This window comes from Podarcis filfolensis (genome assembly GCF_964270895.1).
Source record: "Podarcis filfolensis genome assembly, chromosome: W".
Lineage (NCBI taxonomy): Eukaryota > Metazoa > Chordata > Lepidosauria > Squamata > Lacertidae > Podarcis > Podarcis filfolensis.
The window spans coordinates 20,834,682-20,852,092 of NC_139619.1; the positions used below are offsets into that span (position 1 = coordinate 20,834,682).

At 47.6% G+C, this 17,411-nt stretch overlaps 2 protein-coding genes and 1 pseudogene across 4 annotated transcripts in view; 2 read left to right on the top strand and 1 right to left on the bottom strand.

Annotated features, from left to right (window-relative positions):
* The window catches only part of LOC310753712 (uncharacterized protein), a gene marked incomplete at its 3' end in the record, with an annotated part of 332,047 nt that overhangs the window by 133,615 nt on the left and 181,021 nt on the right, over positions 1-17,411 (top strand). The window lies entirely within an intron of this gene.
* The window catches only part of LOC310753823 (UDP-N-acetylglucosamine--peptide N-acetylglucosaminyltransferase 110 kDa subunit-like), a 122,119-nt gene that overhangs the window by 37,735 nt on the left and 66,973 nt on the right, over positions 1-17,411 (bottom strand). For both annotated transcript variants that reach the window (XM_083595163.1, XM_083595162.1), the window contains exons 7-9: positions 8,816-9,011; positions 4,958-5,098; positions 3,488-3,588 (exon numbers count right to left, since the gene is read on the bottom strand). In XM_083595163.1, coding sequence (XP_083451289.1) covers positions 3,488-3,588; positions 4,958-5,098; positions 8,816-9,011 — 438 coding nt within the window. The remainder of the gene's footprint in view (positions 1-3,487; positions 3,589-4,957; positions 5,099-8,815; positions 9,012-17,411) is intronic.
* LOC310753864 (U6 snRNA-associated Sm-like protein LSm5) lies at positions 5,105-7,948 on the top strand (annotated as a pseudogene). The gene has a single exon. The product of its transcript is annotated as a U6 snRNA-associated Sm-like protein LSm5 (transcript).

Below are 17,411 nucleotides of genomic sequence, written 5' to 3' on the forward strand. Positions count from 1 at the left end.
GTACAGGAGGGAACCCAGCACGTGATGCATGAAGGCCTGGAAACAGGGACTTCTGCCTTGTAGTCCGAAGGGCATAATGAGATACTCAAATGCCCCTAACGGTGTAAACATGGTCGTCTTCCATTCGTCTCCCTCCCACACCCTGATCAGGTTGTAAGCTCCTCTGAGGTCAAGTTTGGTAAAAATTCTGCCCTGGCGTACTCTCACCAATACGTCATCGATGCAAGGCATGGGGAAAGCGAGGGGTTCTGTCAAGGAGTTGACAATTCTGAAATCCACCACTAGGCGACGCACTTTTGTCCCCTTTTTGTCCACAAACAACACTGGACTCCCCACCACCACCTTAGATTCTCGGATGAAACCTCTTCTCAAGTTCTTGTAATTAAACTCCTTCAGATCCTGTATCTCTTGGTCTGACACTGAGTACAGCTTACCCGCGGGCAGTCTGGCCCCTGGGACTAAATTGAGCTGACAATCGTACGGCCTGTGTGGGGGTAACTTGTCAGCCTCCTGCTTGCTGAAAACTTCCTCAAAATCTGCATACTGCTGAGGAATTATCTTCTCCCCCAGACTCGCCATAGCGACCTTTGCCTTCCTCTCCCGTGGCTCCTCCCCTCCCAGACCGTGTTCCACACAGTGTGCCAACCTGAAAGTGAGGGATCGCTGGTGCCACGACACCACCGGATCATGGAGAGCCAGCCAGCTCATTCCCAGAATGATAGGAGGTCCTGCCAAGGTGGTCATATGAAAAGCAATAGTCTTGGAGTGTTTGGAGACCCTCATTCTCATGGGGGGGGGGCGGTTGGTGTGTCACTCCCTCCCCCGGCCACTCTCCCATCAATGGTGGTGACTTGCAAGGGAAAGTCTAGCGGGAGCAGGTGCAACTGGTGCTCCAAGGCAAAGTCTCTGATGAAGAAATTTGCACTGGCTCCTGAATCGACCAAGGCCTGCACTTCCACCAGGTGGCCATTAGGGAGCTCCAGCACCACCTTGACTACTATGCCCACCTTGGGAGGGCACGGATGGGGCCCTTCTACTGTGCGCCTGATAAACATTGCGTCCATCGCCTCATAAAATTTCCTCAAGTCCTGAAGGGCATCGTTTCCCGCCACTATCAGGGCTCTCACCCATTCCCGGGCTGCTCCTTCTAAGTGGGCAACTATGAATGCCACCCTCTCCTCATCATTGTCAAACTCTTTCTTTTGCAAGTCCAGGGCGTATTTAAACTCAGTCTTAAAGGCAAGGTACTCTTGAGGGTTCCCGCTAAATTTGCTCACCAGCCCTGGTACCTTTTGTTAGTTTCTGTTTCCTCACTGTGCAGCTGCTTGCAGTCACAGGACTGTGTTTACATTCCAAAGAGTCCAGATACTATTGGAGTCTCAGGGGAAAGGGAGACGGGATGTGACGTTACTGGTTTCCTGTTTCCTTTGTTCAGTTATTTCCTTTGTTCAGTTGCTCTCTGCTCTCACAGGGAAAAGATGTATATTTCTTTGCTCTCTGCATAGCTTAGTAATAAAGCATAAAAATGTAGCTCATACCTATCTCAGCCTTCCACTGTGTTGTTTTGATGCTCTGCTGGGAGGGCTCGGAAGAAAATGAGCCTTATCAGCTCAGAGGAACGGAGCTGAGATCCCAACACCTTTCTCCTCACCGGATTTGCCTTGATGTGCTGCTCCTGCAATCTGCGCTCCTCCAGCCTCGCTCTGAGATCAGCAACATGCGCTTCCAGCTCCACGTTCCTCTGCACCAGGGCCGCTATGTTCCGCACCTCCTCTTCCTCAGCGCCTCCGCCTGCAGCTCCTTTTTTCTGGTGACTCATGCTGCTCTTCACTGCTACATGCGAGCAATCTCAAAGACTCCCAGATTGCTGTCAGATGCTGTGTGGTGGTTGCTCGTGAGTAACCAGGCAGGACTCCGACCTGTCTTTTACAGGTTTTATTGTGCCAACTATTTACAGTGCAGATACACAAGGTTCATGTCCGTCTTAGTCACTTGCAGAATCTGGGAGCGGCCCCTTCCGGCTTCTCCCCCAACGTAAGAACTTAAGACACCCCAAATCTCCGCCTCCCCTCCTTGCGTTTCAACCCTCTGCGCAAGTTCGGCGACGGAAGTGGCGTGTGCACCTCTGCTTGGGCTCTCAGCAGCATCTTCGAGCCCTCTCCTCACTTGGCTGGCCCCTTCCCTCTCTTCTCCACTGGAGGTGTGGCTTTCCCCACCGCTGGACAAGGAACTGCTCCTTAGAAGTTTCTGCGGCTCCCTGTATCCCAACGGCGTCCCTGCCTCCCTCCCCTGTTCTGATGGCAGTCCCCTGACAATAATAATAATAATACCTTTATTGTCATTGCACATCCTGTGTACAATGAAATTAAACGAGCCTCCCTCCACCCCCCACTCAGTCTCTTATCGAACAACGCACCACCTCGCAAGTCAATTTCGCAATGTTATTTTCTGTTCAACAGCCTAACAGCCCACGGATAGAAGCTATTCTTTAGCCTGTTGGTACGGCTGATTATGCTTCTTATCTCCTGCCCGAGGGTAGAAGATTAAAGAGGTGCTGGCCAGGGTGTGAGTCATCCCTGATAATTCTTCTCACTATTCTAAGGCAACGATCCCTTGCAATGTCATCTAGCGGACTCAAGGGACAGCCCATGATATCATGTGCTGTATTCACCACCCCCCATAGAGACTTTCTGTCCGTGGCTGTCAGGCAGCATACCACACTGTGATACAATATGAAAGGACACTTTCTATTGTGGACCGGTAGAAGGAGTTCATCAGTTGTTGTTTAACATTATTCTTTTGTAAAACCCTGAGGAAATGGAGTCTCTGTTGGGCCTTTCTGACCACCTGAATTATGTTGATTTTCCAAGTGAGGTCCTCACTAAAGTAAACTCCCAGGAATTTAAAGGACGACACTCTCTCCACACAGCCTCCCCCCCCCCCCGATATACAACGGGGCAGGTTCCCCTCTTTTCCTCCAGAAGTCCAACACCATCTCCTTTGTCTTACTACTATTTAGGTGCAAGTTATTCTCTGAGCACCAAGTAAATACTTTTTGAACCTCCCCCGTACGCTGTTTCATCTCCGCCTACAATTAGGCCCATTATGGTAGTATCATCTGCAAACTTAATAATTACTGTGGATGGGTCAGATGATATGCAGTCACATGTGTACAATGAGTACAGGTAGGGACTTAGCACACATCCCTGTGGGGTGCTAGTGCTAAGCTTCAGGGGGGTAGCTGTAACAGTCCCAATCCTCACTGTTTGTGTCCAATCCCTCAAAAAGTCTTTAATCCAGTCACAGATGGTAGAAGAAAGGTCCAGATCCGTCAGCTTCTTAATAAGAGTATCTGGGAGGATGGTATTAAAAGCCGAGCTATAATTTATTATTTATACCCAGCCAGTCTGGGCTGCTTCCAGCAAAATTAAAATACAATAAGGAGGAGCTCTTTCAATCTATTTTCCCCATGGCTTTGGAAGCTCACCTGATGGCCTCCTTGTAATGCATAAGAGCCTCCTGGAGCTTTCCTTGCTGTTGCAAAACGCTGGCTAAATTCGAATGCGCAGCCGCAAACTCTGGGAAGACCTGCGGGGAAGAAGATCACTCTTAGTTCCCCCGAGAAGGCTGTACAGTGGACGCTCGGGTTGGGAACGTGATCCGTGTGGGATGCACGTTCGCAACCCGCAGCAGTGCGTCTGCACATGTGCAGGTTGTGATTTGACGCATCTGCGCATGCGCAATGCACGATTTAGAGCTTCTGAGCATGCGTGACTGCCGAAACCCGGAAGTAACCCGTTCCGGTACTTCCGGGTTTCGGCAGTCCGCAACCCGAAAAAATGCAACCTGAAGCATCTGTAACCCAAGGTATGACTGTATTCTAAAGAGACGGAGGCCGCTCTTTGAGGCTCAAAGGTTACGGGTGCGAAATAAATCCACCTTTCAAATGACTTGTAAAAATTATTAATAATAATTAGTGACCTATGGACTGCCTTTTTAGCATGCAGAGGAAATACTGTTCGGAGATCAGACTGTCAAATGATCAATGCCATATTTTAAAAAGCCCCACTTTTAGGCTGAAACGTGGCGGGGGCTGGCCACGAAACAAATTCTCATTTGGAATGACTTGTAGTAATAATAATAATAATAATAATAATAGGCCTATGGACTGTCTTTTTAGCATGCATAGGAAATCAGACTATCAAATGATCAATGCCGTATTTTAAAAAGCCCCTCTTTTAGGCCCAAAGGTTGCGGGGGCCGAGCGTGAAATTAATCACTATTTGGAATTAACTTGTAAAAATTATTATTATTATTATATAATAAACAATAATAATAATTAGGGACCTAATGGACTGCCTTTTTAGCGTGCATAGGAAATACTGTTAGGAGATCAAACTGTCAAATGATCAATGCCGTATTTTAAAGAGCCCCTCTTTTATGCTCAAACATGTCGGGGGCCGGCCGCAAAACAAATCGCCATTTGGAATAACTTGTAAAAATTAACAATAATAGTAATAATAACAGTAATAATTAGGGGCCTATGGACTGCCTTTTTAGCATGCACAGGAAATACTGTTAGAAAATAAGACTATCAGATGATCAAGCTCAGCTGACAAGGAGTGGCAAGTGTCCAGCTTTTATTTCAATTTCATCGCCTTGCTTTGTTTTTCTGATGAAAAAGCAGATTTTCGATCATTCTAGGAGGCCCATGACTATAAAAACAGGCACAGACCCTTTTCCAAAGTGACTTATCGGGCCAAATGAACATCATGCTTTGTCGAACCTTAAAATGCTATTTCACTTTCAGTTCGTCACCATTATTTCCGTTCTTGATCACAAAAAATCTGATTGGCGATTTGTAAAAAGCCCCAAACCAGGCATCCAGGGTATGCATGCCTAACCCTTCTGTGTCAATTATAATAATTATTATTGTTGTAATTCTCCACGCAGGTACCTCAAGAGCTTTCCGGTAGAGGCGGACAGCCTCCTCGATATTCCCTTGCTCTCGCTTGATGTTGGCCAGGTTATTAAGAGAATCCGCGTGAGTTGGGCATAGACGGAGAGCCGTGTTGTAGCATTCCTCGGCTTCGGCAACCTTTAAAACATAAAACAGAGTATGTACGCGAATTGTTTGCAGGCCGTGTTGTTGCATTCCTCGACCTCAGCAACCTTCGAAACACAAAACTGAGTTTTTACGCAAATATTAGGACGTGGTTCACAGGCGCCCAAAAGGCTGCGCTGCGATGACCCCGATTCATGTGCCAGCCTCTACGGCTGGATTTATGTTTCAGGCAGCGGTGGCGAACCTATGGCTCAGCTGGGAAGCACGAAGCCTCCGAGAGATCCCCAGCCGGCTCCCGCTTGCTCGCAAGTAGGAACGGGCAGCTGGGGAATGCGTGAAGGAATCGTTCTTTGCGTCAGCCATCGGCCACAGCAATAAAACAACAATATGATATACCAGGCACGTCCAAAGTCAGTTTCGGGGGCCTAATTAAAAAATAATAATTCAACAAATCCTAAAAAACAACAACAGCTCAACAACTGTCCAGGTTGTCCTCACACATGTTCACTTCATCAAATCTGACCCTCTTTGGAAAAAGTTTGGGCACCCCTGCGATATACAAAGAATAGAGATAAAAAGTCCATGGTGTAAAATACATTTTGGGGTTTTGAATCAAAAGTCAAATAGTGGATCTTATTCTGATTGCCCCGGCTTAAAACCTTGCCACCTCTGCTGTCACCTGCTCCTCTTGATCTGCCAATCTGGCAGCGGTTGGGCGACCTGGAATGGACAAAAAAAGAGGGGTGATAATCTAATTCCTTTTTATAAAGGGCATGCACCGCCAATTCGGTCTGGCTGCGTCCGCAGGGACCGGAGCATTTTTTGGGTGGAATCTGTTGGCATCGTCCTTCGAGTCCAGCCCAGGGTGATACATTCAATCTTGCAAGAGTGAAAGCGTGTCTGTATTTTGGGATTGCTAGATTACGCTGATAGGGTGCCAGAGTCTCGAAATGGGAAGGGGAAACAGAGTCATACTGCAGGCAAAATTTCCTGATTGTGGCCAAGTTGTTCCGACGCTCGATACCATTGAGGCGCCGGCAAATTAGACCATTTGCTTTACTGACACCCAAAGTGAGTAGCTGTGGTGGTGATAAACCACCAGAGGGAAGTTTTCAATAGACGATTTGAGTCCAGGCGCTCTTGGGACAATCCTCCAGCTGTTCTGGGACTACAATGCCCACCATCCCTAGCTGAGAGGACCAGTGGTCAGGGATGATGGGCGCTGTAGTCCCAAAACAGCTGGAGGGCCAAGTTTGGCAACCACTGCTCAAGATCAGGTGTGGCCAAACTTTGCCCTCCAGCTGTTTTGGGACTACAACGTCCATCATCCCTAGCTAACAGGGCCAGTGGTCAGGGATGATGGGCATTGTAGTCCCCCAACAGCTGGAGGGCCAAGTTTGCCTATGCCTGCACAAGAGTCTGTTTGGCCAAGGAGATGCAATTGGTGTCTATTGTGCCGGCAAAATGTGGGTGCCTTAGGAGGAGGTGTCACGAAAATGGGGGAATGTAAACCCGAGGGCTTGAGTGGCGAAAGGGGATTTCTTTTGTAAAGAGCGCTGCTTTTATGTCTCAGGTGCAAATTGCCATGACTGCTTTTCCTCTGTTGCTTCTTGGGGTGCCTGGTCCACTGTTAGAGGGGGTTCTGTAAGCAGCCTCAGCTGTTCTGTCATTCCACCACCTGGCCCTCCAGCTGTTTGGGGACTACAACTCCCACCATCCCCAGCTCACGGGACCAGTGGTCAGGGATGGTGGGCCTTGTAGTCCCCAAACAGCTGGAGGGACAAGTTGGGCCATGCCTGGTTTAGGCAGAGCCAAGAGTTAAGTGTCCTACGATCAGCTGGGTAGTGCGGAGCCTCCACTCTGCTCCTGAGAGATCCCTGCCTCCGCTCCTGCTTGCTCTCAAGTAGGAGCAGGGTTGGGCAGCTCAGCTGGGGAGCGCCTGGCTGCCTTTGGGTGGTGCAGGGGCTCTCTGATGCAGCTTCCACCTACCACATCCTCAGCAACTATTCAGCCTGGCTGCCTTGCAAGGGCTCTGGTGCGTATGTGGGGGCTCCTTTAAACCTCCCCCTTGAGGGGAGCACAGCCACAACCCCCTCAATGGAAAGTGCGACGGAGCCTGCATCGCCCCAGCTGAGCTGCCCCGATCTAGCTCCTGTTCCCGTGCAAGCAGCAACGCTGCCAACAGAGCAGCCCAATCTCACTCCTACTTGCCTGCAAGCAGGAGGTGGATGGGGGGGTGGCAGTGACATCCCTTGCTGCTCGCTTGCCGCCTGGCCTGCCTTCCCTCCCTCTGTGGCACTCAAAACGGAAGTTATGCTGAGAACAGAGCACGTTCTGCTTCTGGAAAAAGTTCCAAAACCGGAACACTCCTTTCAGGCTTTGAAGTATCCGGGTTCCAAGTAGTTCAAGAACTAAGCTGTTTGAAAACTTAAGAGAATGGCGGACTCAATTAGTCCGGATTTGGGGCAAAATGGCAGCCAACGCGACTACCAACCCGTCTCAGCTTCTGCCTCTTGAGCTGGGGGACAAGTGCATAGGCTCACAAATTCACATCATGAAAAGTGATAAATTGTTGGCACACTCCTAGCATTCGAGGACTTTGTCAACATGGTATTGGAAGATGTTACAGAATTTGAGATCATACCTAAGGATGAAGAATTACAAAGCTAGACCAGATTTTGCTAAATGGAAATAACATAACAATGCTGGTTCGCGGAGAAGGACCAGAAGTGTAAATAAAGTCATATGCCATCACTGAAGACTTCCCGTTAAATCTTCTGTAGGAATATACTGATGAAACTTGATGCGTTTTTAATTTTTATTTTTTTACATTTATATAAAGGCAAATTTCCATTTCAGAAAATTTCTTTTCCAATTTGAACCGACTGGAACTGTATTTATCCCCCCCCCCCCCGGAGCCTAAACATTTTTTTAAAGAAAAAAAGCGCTGAGTTATACCATAAAATTATATATCAATGGAAAGATAGTCTAATGAAGAACGTTAACGCAGTAACTTTGATGAAGGATTATTGATGACGACAGCAGTCATAAAGAAGAAATGTGAAACCCACAGAAAAAACGAGGTATACAGGTTCAATTGACGTGTTGGCCCTTTGCGATCAATCATTGGGTTTTGGGTTGCGGTTTGGGCGCTCGATCTCTAAAACAGTGGTGTCCAAACTTTTTTCAAAGTTGGCCAGATTTGATGAAGTGAAGGGCCGTAAGGGCCAACCAAAGTTGTTAACCTTTTTTGGGGGATTGAAGTTGTTGAGGTTTTTGCTATGGTTTTACCCCAAATTGTTGAGCTTTTCTTTAGGGTTGAAGTTGTTGAGATTTTTAAAGGGTTGAACTTGTTGAAGTGTTTTTAGGATTTTACCCTAGGAAATAAACTGCCACAGGGGCCGGATTAAACTGACTGGCGGGCCGGATTAGCCCCCCCCCCCAACGTACTTTGGACATGCCTGCGCTAAGAGGCTTGTGATTGCTTAAGTAAACCAGGGAGTGGGAACGGGGGGAGGAAGTAGACACTCGGTGTGAGCAAAGTTGTATGTGATTATATGATTTGATATGAACGTGACAAAGGGAAGATATGAAAATTGAATAAAAATTATATTAAAAAATAAAAGAGGACTTTTTTTAAGTACTGTTCCCCAAGTCCCTCCCCCCAAAGCCCAATTTTGAGATCACCATCCTCCGTAAGGGTTTATTCTGCAAACCCTCCGACATACAGAAAGCAGAAGGGTTTCTTACGCTGCCTTTTTCTTTGAGTGCATTGGCCAGGTTGCAGTAGGCGTCGGGGAAGTGGGGCTGGAGCTCAATGGCCCGCTTGTAGGTATCGATTGCCAGGTCGATCAGCCCCTGTTCGTAATACACACAGGCCAGGTTGCCATGGACGACAGCGTGGTTGGGGCTCAGGCTCAGGGCCCGTAGATAGGCTGCCACGGCTCTGAAATGAGAGCAAGGAGTGGTTCAGTTTCATTATCATCGGGGTGGATAAAAATAAAAATAAAAATGCTTTGGGAGGGCTATTAAGAGGATGCCAGCAAGGGTGAACCTTTCTGTAAAAAAGATAGGGAAACCTTTGTTTTTGACAGAACGGTAAAAACATTGTGCCATATTGTTATTCCTTTAGTGAAATAAATTGTTTAAATGGTTCTGAAGGAAATGATTCTTTTTCTCCTTCCAGTCAAGTACAGCAGAAAAGTGGTCCAAACAGAAACAGTTAACTTATTAAACCTCACCGTCATTTCATCAGTACTGGTCGATTTAGATTTTATTGCATTAGCCGTGTGGCCATAGCATGATATACATAGAAATAACAACATAAAATGGGGGTGGGAAGGTAAAGGTAGATATCGTCCTAGGCAAATACTTAAAGGGAGGGGGGGAAAAAAGAGATAACAGAAGCAACAGAAGATTTAAAACATCGAGTGACTGAATAGTACAGAAACAAAAAGACAAAAAACTGCTGAGGCTGGAGGAGGATCGTTAAAGGGGTCCTTCAGCTCCTCAGATTTGTCCTAGCTCCATTGTCCTTGTACAATAAAGCTACTTGGAACTTCGTTCGATTGTGCAGCGTATCGACTGCAGCTGTGGTGTTAAAAAAGAAGTTAGTGCCGCTTTCTTCTTCATCACACTGAGCAGGAAGTTAGCTGTCATCTCGGTAATCCAGCGATCAGAATCCTGCAGAAAAAGGGACACTATCCAGGGCTGGATTGGGAGATGAAGCTTGTTCATGAGAGGAGTTAAAAACCGAGATCTTTCATCTGACCAGTTAGGACAGAAGAGCATTACGTGTTCCATAGTCTCCAGAGCCGTGTCATTACAGGTGCATGTTCTGTTTGCGATGGGGACTCTGGAATAACGACCCGACAGAACTGCTGTAGGAAAACAGTTGAGACGGGCACAAGTAAAGGCCCTTCGCTTAGCCTCCGAAGAAATTGTGAAGCAGTATAGAGGGATTCCTTCAGGGGGAGGAATAGCTAGGGCTAGGCCTGAACACGGCCCTCTTGCATCGGCAGCTGTGTTAGAGAAGTCAAGTTGCTGTAGCTTCTTTTTAATTGAAGGTAGGGCCGCCGGACTGATACACTCTAATTTAAGAACAGTTTTGCAATTCAGATTAAAAAGAGAACGGAGTTTGAGGTTAATTGTAGTTTTCCAAGGGGAATTATGAATATCTCTTAGAATCAGATTGGAAAAACCACCTCTAATTCGAGCATCCGATGCTAGTAGGTGGGAGCTATAGGAGATGGCTCAACACCATGCTCGTTTTACAATTGAGGGCTGGGCGAACTCAAGTCGTAGGGCTGCACCTGAGACGCATCTCGGAACGCCGGAAAGAGATCTCAGAAACATATGAAGTGGGCGATCCAAGTTACCTGATATTGCTGTAGTCCATACTTCACAGCCATATAATAGTTTAGGAACAACTTTGGCATTAAATATTTGAATTGCTGCTGGAAGGTGTTTGCCGCCCTTCTGGTGGTAAAATCGGACAATGGCATTGGAGGTCGTGGTTGCGGCGAAAAGGGCAGATTGTAGATGGGTGGTCCAGGAGAGATTATAAGTGAATATTAAGCCTAGATATTTAAAGGCTTTTACCTTTTCTAAGTAGCCACCTGTAATCTTAAGCGGCTCCAGCTTGTGTTTGCGGGAACGAGTGAAGTGAAGGACTTTCGATTTTTTATAATTAATATTAAGAGCTTCCGCCTTACAATAGGCGATAAATGCATTAACTGCATTTGCTAGGTCCGCAGCTGTTCTGGATAAGATGACGGCATCATCTGCATAGAAAAGGGAAGCAACGGGGTGACCTGCTAAGTGAGGAGGATACTTAGTTGCTAGCTTCAAAGGGGAAATTGCATCATGAAGATAGAGATTAAACAGTAAAGGGGCCAAGAGACAACTTTGTCGGACGCCCTTGGCCGTTGGGAATGGGGAGGTAAGGGAGCCATTGGGACCACTTCGGACGCAAGCTGTGGTGTTTGAATAAAGGGAAATAATTAGGGAGAGGAGGTGCGGATCAATTCCCAGATGGGCAAGTTTGGACCATAATCTCTGCCTAGGGATGGAATCAAAGGCGGCCTCCAGGTCCATGAAAGCGGCAAATAGGTGGCCTTGCCTTGGTGCAGTGTATTTACTGGCAAGGTGATAAAGAGTTAGACAGTGGTCCATGGTTGATGCTGACTTTCGGAAGCCAATCTGTTCTAACGGTGGAATGTTCCTCTCCTGGACCCATGAAAGAAGTTCTTCCAGACTTCCGGGTTAGCGCGAACGGCTAATGGCGGATTCCCTCCGAGCTCCGGAGGGAATCGGCTCTTCAGGAGTGGGGTCTTGCCGCTGCGGCGACGCGGGGACCCTTAGAAATCACAGGCGCGGAAGCCTGTGAACTTGGTGACTCGGCGGGCACCATTTGCGCCCCCCGACCTGTGAAGAAGCCTTTTTAAAGGCTTTGGAATGGGGGACGGGGTGAGTGGCACGGTGCTGAGAGTCGACTGCTTCTCCTGGGGAGTGAAGCCGCGAGCCATGGTCGGAGGGCGCTGACTTTTTCCTGGAAACAATCGGACCCTAAAAGTAACAACCCGTGAGTAGTACGGAAATTGGACTTTTTAAGAAAATTTCTCTGGAATTTGGCACGATCGGGGAAGGTGCAAACAGGAAGTCCACCTCCCCGCCTTGTAAAAGATCTAAAGCAAGGACTAGTTAACTAAAGTCGAGAGAACTGTCTTTTCGATAAAAGATATCAATTTCACGATTTGGAGATACAAGTATAAGTAATTGTGCTGGAGGATAAGAGTTAATTTTGAGAGTTGAAGTTCCACCCCCCCCCCCCGGACCCGGGAGCGATTCGCGAGAGAGCCTGCTGAGGAGATATAGAGAAGTTTGACAGCTGTCAAAATTAGCTGTCAAAAAGGAAAAAGAGAACTTTGTTTCTGCTGTCTCTGCTGGATACAGTTGCTGTAATTTGGTTATATTTTCTTGGAAATAAGTAAGAACTGACACAAATTAACCTGACTTTTGGATTTTAACTGGAAAGAATACTAAGTTACCAAATCCCTCTAGAGGAGGATTTGGGACATTACAAGAATGGCTGGAAGAGGGAAAATTCAGGCTGGGCTGGACAGAGTATTTGTTCTCCTGGGAAAGTTACAAGGCCAAATTGAGGTTTTGTCTACAAATGTAACAATCTTGAGCTTAAAAGTAAATAACATTACGGAACTTGATAAGGACTTGACTCAGGAAGCCCATGCAGCTGGACAAAAAGAGAACTTTGAGAATTCTGAAAGTGTGGAGAAAGAGATATATGTTGTTCCTGAGGAGAAGGAAGGAGGAGCTGTAATTTTGCAAACGACAAAGGAGAGCCAGAGGCCTGATATCATGCTCAAAAAGGGAAACAAGAAATTAAACCAAAGGCCTGACAGGATGACTACAAAGGAAAATAAGTATTGGATGATGAAATTATGGTTTAAATTGGTGACGGAAGAATGGAGATATCTCTTTGTGTGGAGACCTGAAGATCTATGGATTACAAATCTGATTAAAGTGGAAGCTGGAGTTTTTGTGACAATTGGACTTTTGGACCTTGCTTCTAAGTATGGAGGTCTGGCTGGAAGAAATTTGGACTTTATTGGGACAGAGCTCCTCCAAAATTTGGAGTTTAATATTAAGGACTATCAAAAAAACCGGCAGAGAGGAACTGAGAGAGAATTAAGAGCCTCGGACGTGAGATCTCCAGGCTGATAGAAGATTAAGACTGGACATTTGTTGGGGATCGAAACCGGGAAAGGGGGTGGTGGGGTTTGAGAATCCAAAGGGTGTATAATTATGATCTGTCTAATTTTTTTTGTTTGGTTATTAATATGAAAATTGGGAAATTCGTGGAATGGAATTAGGGTCGACTTTAGGAAAAAGGTTTGTGTATTGAGGTACAAATATTGATGTTTATAAGTTAAAGTAAGTTTTAAAAAAAAGAAATGAATTAAATATAAAAAGGTTAAAAATTGTGGATAGGAACTTGTTGAACAAATAATTTGAATTGGAATGCAAGAAGGGGAGGTGTGGGGAAGTCTGGGAAATATGGTAATGAAAATATGGAACTGTAAATTTTATGTGTTTTTAAATTTTTCCTTTTTTTTTTTTTTTTGCATTTTTTGTTCTTTTTGATTTTTTTGTATTGAATTTGAAAAATCCTAATAAATATTTCATTAAAAAAAAATAATGAAAGAAGTTCTTCCAGTAAAACAGCGGCAAATATTTTCCCCGGAATAGATAATAAACTAATGGGGCGATAGTTCCTAGGGATGTTTGACTGGTCTATACAGTGGTGCCTCGCAAGACGAAATTAATTCATTCTGCAAGTTTTTTCTTCTTGCGAGTTTTTCGTCTTGCGAAGCACGGTTTCCCATAGGAATGCATTGAAAATCAATTAATGCGTTCCTATGGAGACCGCCTTCAGACCAGGTCCGGGGACAGTCTGTCCCCGGACCTCTTCTGAAGGCTGGCGGGGGGAGAAGGACTTTTCTCCCCACCGCCAGCCTTCAGAACAGCCTTCTGAAGGCTGGCGGTGGGAAGAAAAGCCCTTCTCCCGCCACCAGCATTCAGAAGAGTTCCCCCAGGGCTGCCTAGGCTGCGGATAGCAGCCTGCTGCCCCACACGAGGGGCGCTCTTAAGCAGAGCGCCCCTCGCGCGGGGCAGACATTCGCAGCTTGGGGAGCCCTGCAGGACTTCCCCGCAGGGCTCTCCAAGCTGCGGATAGCAGCCTGCTGCCCCGCGTGAGGGGCGCTCTGCTTAAGAGCGCCCCTCGCGCGGGGCAGACATTCGCAGCTTGGGGAGCCCTGCAGGAGTTCCCCGCAGGGCTCTCCAAGCTGCGGATAGCAGCCTGCTGCCCCGCGCGAGGGGCGCTCTGCTTAAGAGCTGCCCCGCGCGAGGGGCGCTCTGCTTAAGAGCACCCCTCGCGCGGGGCAGACATTCGCAGCTTGGGGAGCCCTGCAGGACTTCCCCCAGGGCTCTCCAAGCTGCGGATAGCAGCCTGCTGCCCCACGCGAGGGGCACTCTGAAGCAGAGCGCCCCTCGCACGGGGCAGCAGGCTGCTATCCGCAGCCTAGGCAGCCCTGGGGGAACTCTTCTGAAGGCTGGCGGCGGGAGAAGGGCTTTTCTTCCCACCGCCAGCCTTCAGAACAGCCTTCTGAATGTTGGCGGTGGGGAGGAAAACCTTCCTCCCACCGCAAGTCTTCAGGACAGGTCCGGGAACAGAGGAGAAGCGCTGCGCTCCTTCTCCTCTGTTCCCGGACCTGTCCTGAAAGCTTGCGGTGGGAGGAGGGCTTTCCTCCCCACCGCCAACATTCAGAAGGCTGTTCTGAATGTTGGCGGTGGGGAGGAAAAACCCTCCTCCCACCGCAAGCCCCGGGAACAGAGGAGAAGCGCTGCGCGCCTTCTCCTCTGTTCCCGGACCTCCCACCGCAAGCCTTCAGGACAGGTCCGGGAACAGAGGAGAAGGCGCGCTGCGCTTCCCCGCTGTCCCCGGAGATTTCCCTATGGGCTTTCGTCTTGCAAAGCAAGCCCATAGGGAAATTCGTCTTGCGAAGCCGCTAAAAAATCGGAAAACCCTTTCGTCTTGCGGGTTTTTCGTTTAGCGAGGCATTCGTCTTGCGGGGCACCACTGTACATTTGTAATAGTCTATGCATTTCTGAAAACTCGTTACTCCAAAAAGGAAACCTTCCTCTGCTTGTCCATATTAAGAGGATGCCAGCAAGGCTGAACCATTCTGTAAAAAAGGGATTTGATTATTCCGATAAGGAAACCTTCCTTTATTAGTTAAATAAATTGTTCAAATTGTTATGAAGGAAAGGACTTCCAATCAAGTGCAGCAGAAAAGTTGTCCAAACAGAAACTGTTCACTTATTAAACCTCACCATCAGTTCCGTGTTGGCTGCCCGTTCTGCTGGAAGGGTGAGCTCTTTCACTTGAAAGAGCACCGGTGCTTTGAAGGTTGGGGAACCCGCTAGAGCGACGCGGTACCTCTTAAAAACCTTGGATTGAACATTCCAAGGACTTGGTGTTCCTGCGGGTGCCTGGAACGACTCCCTCACCCCCCGGTAAGCTCTTGATAAGGGCTCTGAGAGCGGGTGGGGTTGGAGACGGAGCCACTTGGGAATAGACTCGCTTCCTTCATCGCATGAAGCTCCGAGTCCGGCGATCGTGAGCGGCCAATTTCTCCAAGCAACTTTGATTGGAAAAGAGTGAGTAATAAATTAAAAATTTGGATATTTATTTGGAAAGGACAGGGGCTTAAAAAAAAGGTCAGTCCCTTCCTCTGATTAAGAGACAAAACAGCTACATCAGCTGAAGCCGCGATCTAAAATTTACGACTTTCTAAAGACTTTCAAGTTAATCTCTGTATCCCTCCTACTAGCAGGGGGAAGGGGGATATACTTTTCAGACTCTTTTAATCCTTGCAGACAGTTTGGATTTACGAGGTATTTTCTTTGTGGAAGCGGACTACCTGGTCGGGAAGACTAGACTTCATTATGACGTTGTAAAGAAAAGGTGTCACGGCTAAAATGGCCGCTGTTTCTTTAATGCGAATAAAGCTGGGTCAGCATGACTCAGCGGCTTGCAGCAGGTTGTATATATATAGTGAGAAATGTTAGTTTGTTGCTGATGCTGGTGTTTGGGTTGGTTAGTGCTGGTGTGTATAGTTATTCAGTCATGTTTTGCACAAAGACTTTTAAGAATAAAACTCTGCAAGGATATTCTCGTGGACTCTTTTGTGCTGACAAGGGTGCGAGGACCAGGCTGAGGAGACAAAGGGAGGTCAGAACCCTTTCCTTCTTTTTTTTTGCTTTTTACAAACACTGACAGGTTATGGGCCCAGTGTTTCTCAGCATGTGCAGAGTGCAAAACGACTGACAGCATCTCAGCAGGGAACTGGTGAGTCCTGGTGGTGTATGGAGCCAGTGGCTGTGCGTTGGAGCAGTTGGTGGCAAGCTGTAACTGTCTGCAGCGACGTTGGAGCGGCTAGGATCTGAGGATCAGGAAAGCACTCAGCGTCGGCTACTGGAACAGTCTGAACTACTAGAGGACCACAGTAGGCGACTCACAGAGTGGCTACACCAGTTGCAGAGCCAGGCGGGACCTGAGGGTCAACAGAGGCAGCAGCTAGAAGCCGGTGAGTGCCAGCCAGGACTGTCCAGTCGGACTCTAAAGAGAGAGTCAGGAGAGATTGCTGGAGGCCCTACAGAAGGGGCTCAGCAAGCACCAGCAGAGATGGCAGATTTCCAGTCTTCCCAAGTTGTAAATATTGGGGGAGGCATCCCTTTTGAACTTCTCTCAGGAAGCAACTGGCTGAGTTGGTCAATTAAAATGCAGCAGTTGTTAAGGAGAGATGGACTATGGGACTGTGTTGAAACTGAGGTTTTGAGACGGGACTCTGCTGAGAAAAAACGGCTGGATGAAAGGGCTCGTGCCCAAATTATGCTGTGTTTGAGCAACTCTCAGTTATTGCATGTAGCAAATGCCAGCACAGCGTTTGAGTGCTGGAATTTACTAAGGGCAATGCATGTCAGAGAAACTGCTGGAACTATAATTTCTATGACCAGAAGGCTGTTCAGGACTGTTATGAAAGAAGGTGAGAGTTTGGCAACTCATCTTCAAACGCTGAAATCTCTGTTTCTTCAACTACAGCAGAGAGGTAAGCGTTACGATGAGACTGACCAAACCTACATTATCCTTTCAAGTTTGCCTGAAAGCTGGTTGCCCATGATTAACAGCATGGAGAGTATGCGTCCCCGAGATCTGACCCTTGAGTATGTGGTTGGAAGATTGACCGAAGAAGCAGAAAGAAGGTCAGATAGACAGGCTGAACTCCAAGAGCGGAGGAGTTACAGCCGAGGGGGCCAGCAGCAGAATCTGCCAATGGAGCAACGCCAAGGTTTGGACTTGGCCATGGCGGTGAGGAGGTGCTATAGATGCAACCAACCCGGGCATCTCCAACGTCAGTGCAGGACAAGACTTCCAGGAGACGACGTGGAGCAGAGACAGCAATCGACGCAGAAACGTAAGCAGAAGGGGTTCTCTTCAGGGAAGAAGAACACGCATTCTGCTCAGTTTGTTTCTGCATTTTCTCGAGAAGAGAGGAAGATACCTCGAGGAACATGGTTGCTGGACTCTGGCAGCAGCAGGATTATCTGCAACCGTCGGGAGGACTTTAAGACCCTGGGGAAGCCAGCTGATGGAAAAGACTCAATCTATCTTGCTGATGGTCATAGAAGCAAGATTGATGGCCAGGGAACATGTTTCCTGCAGTGCTTGAACACTACTCTACCAGAGACTCTGTTTGTCAGCAGT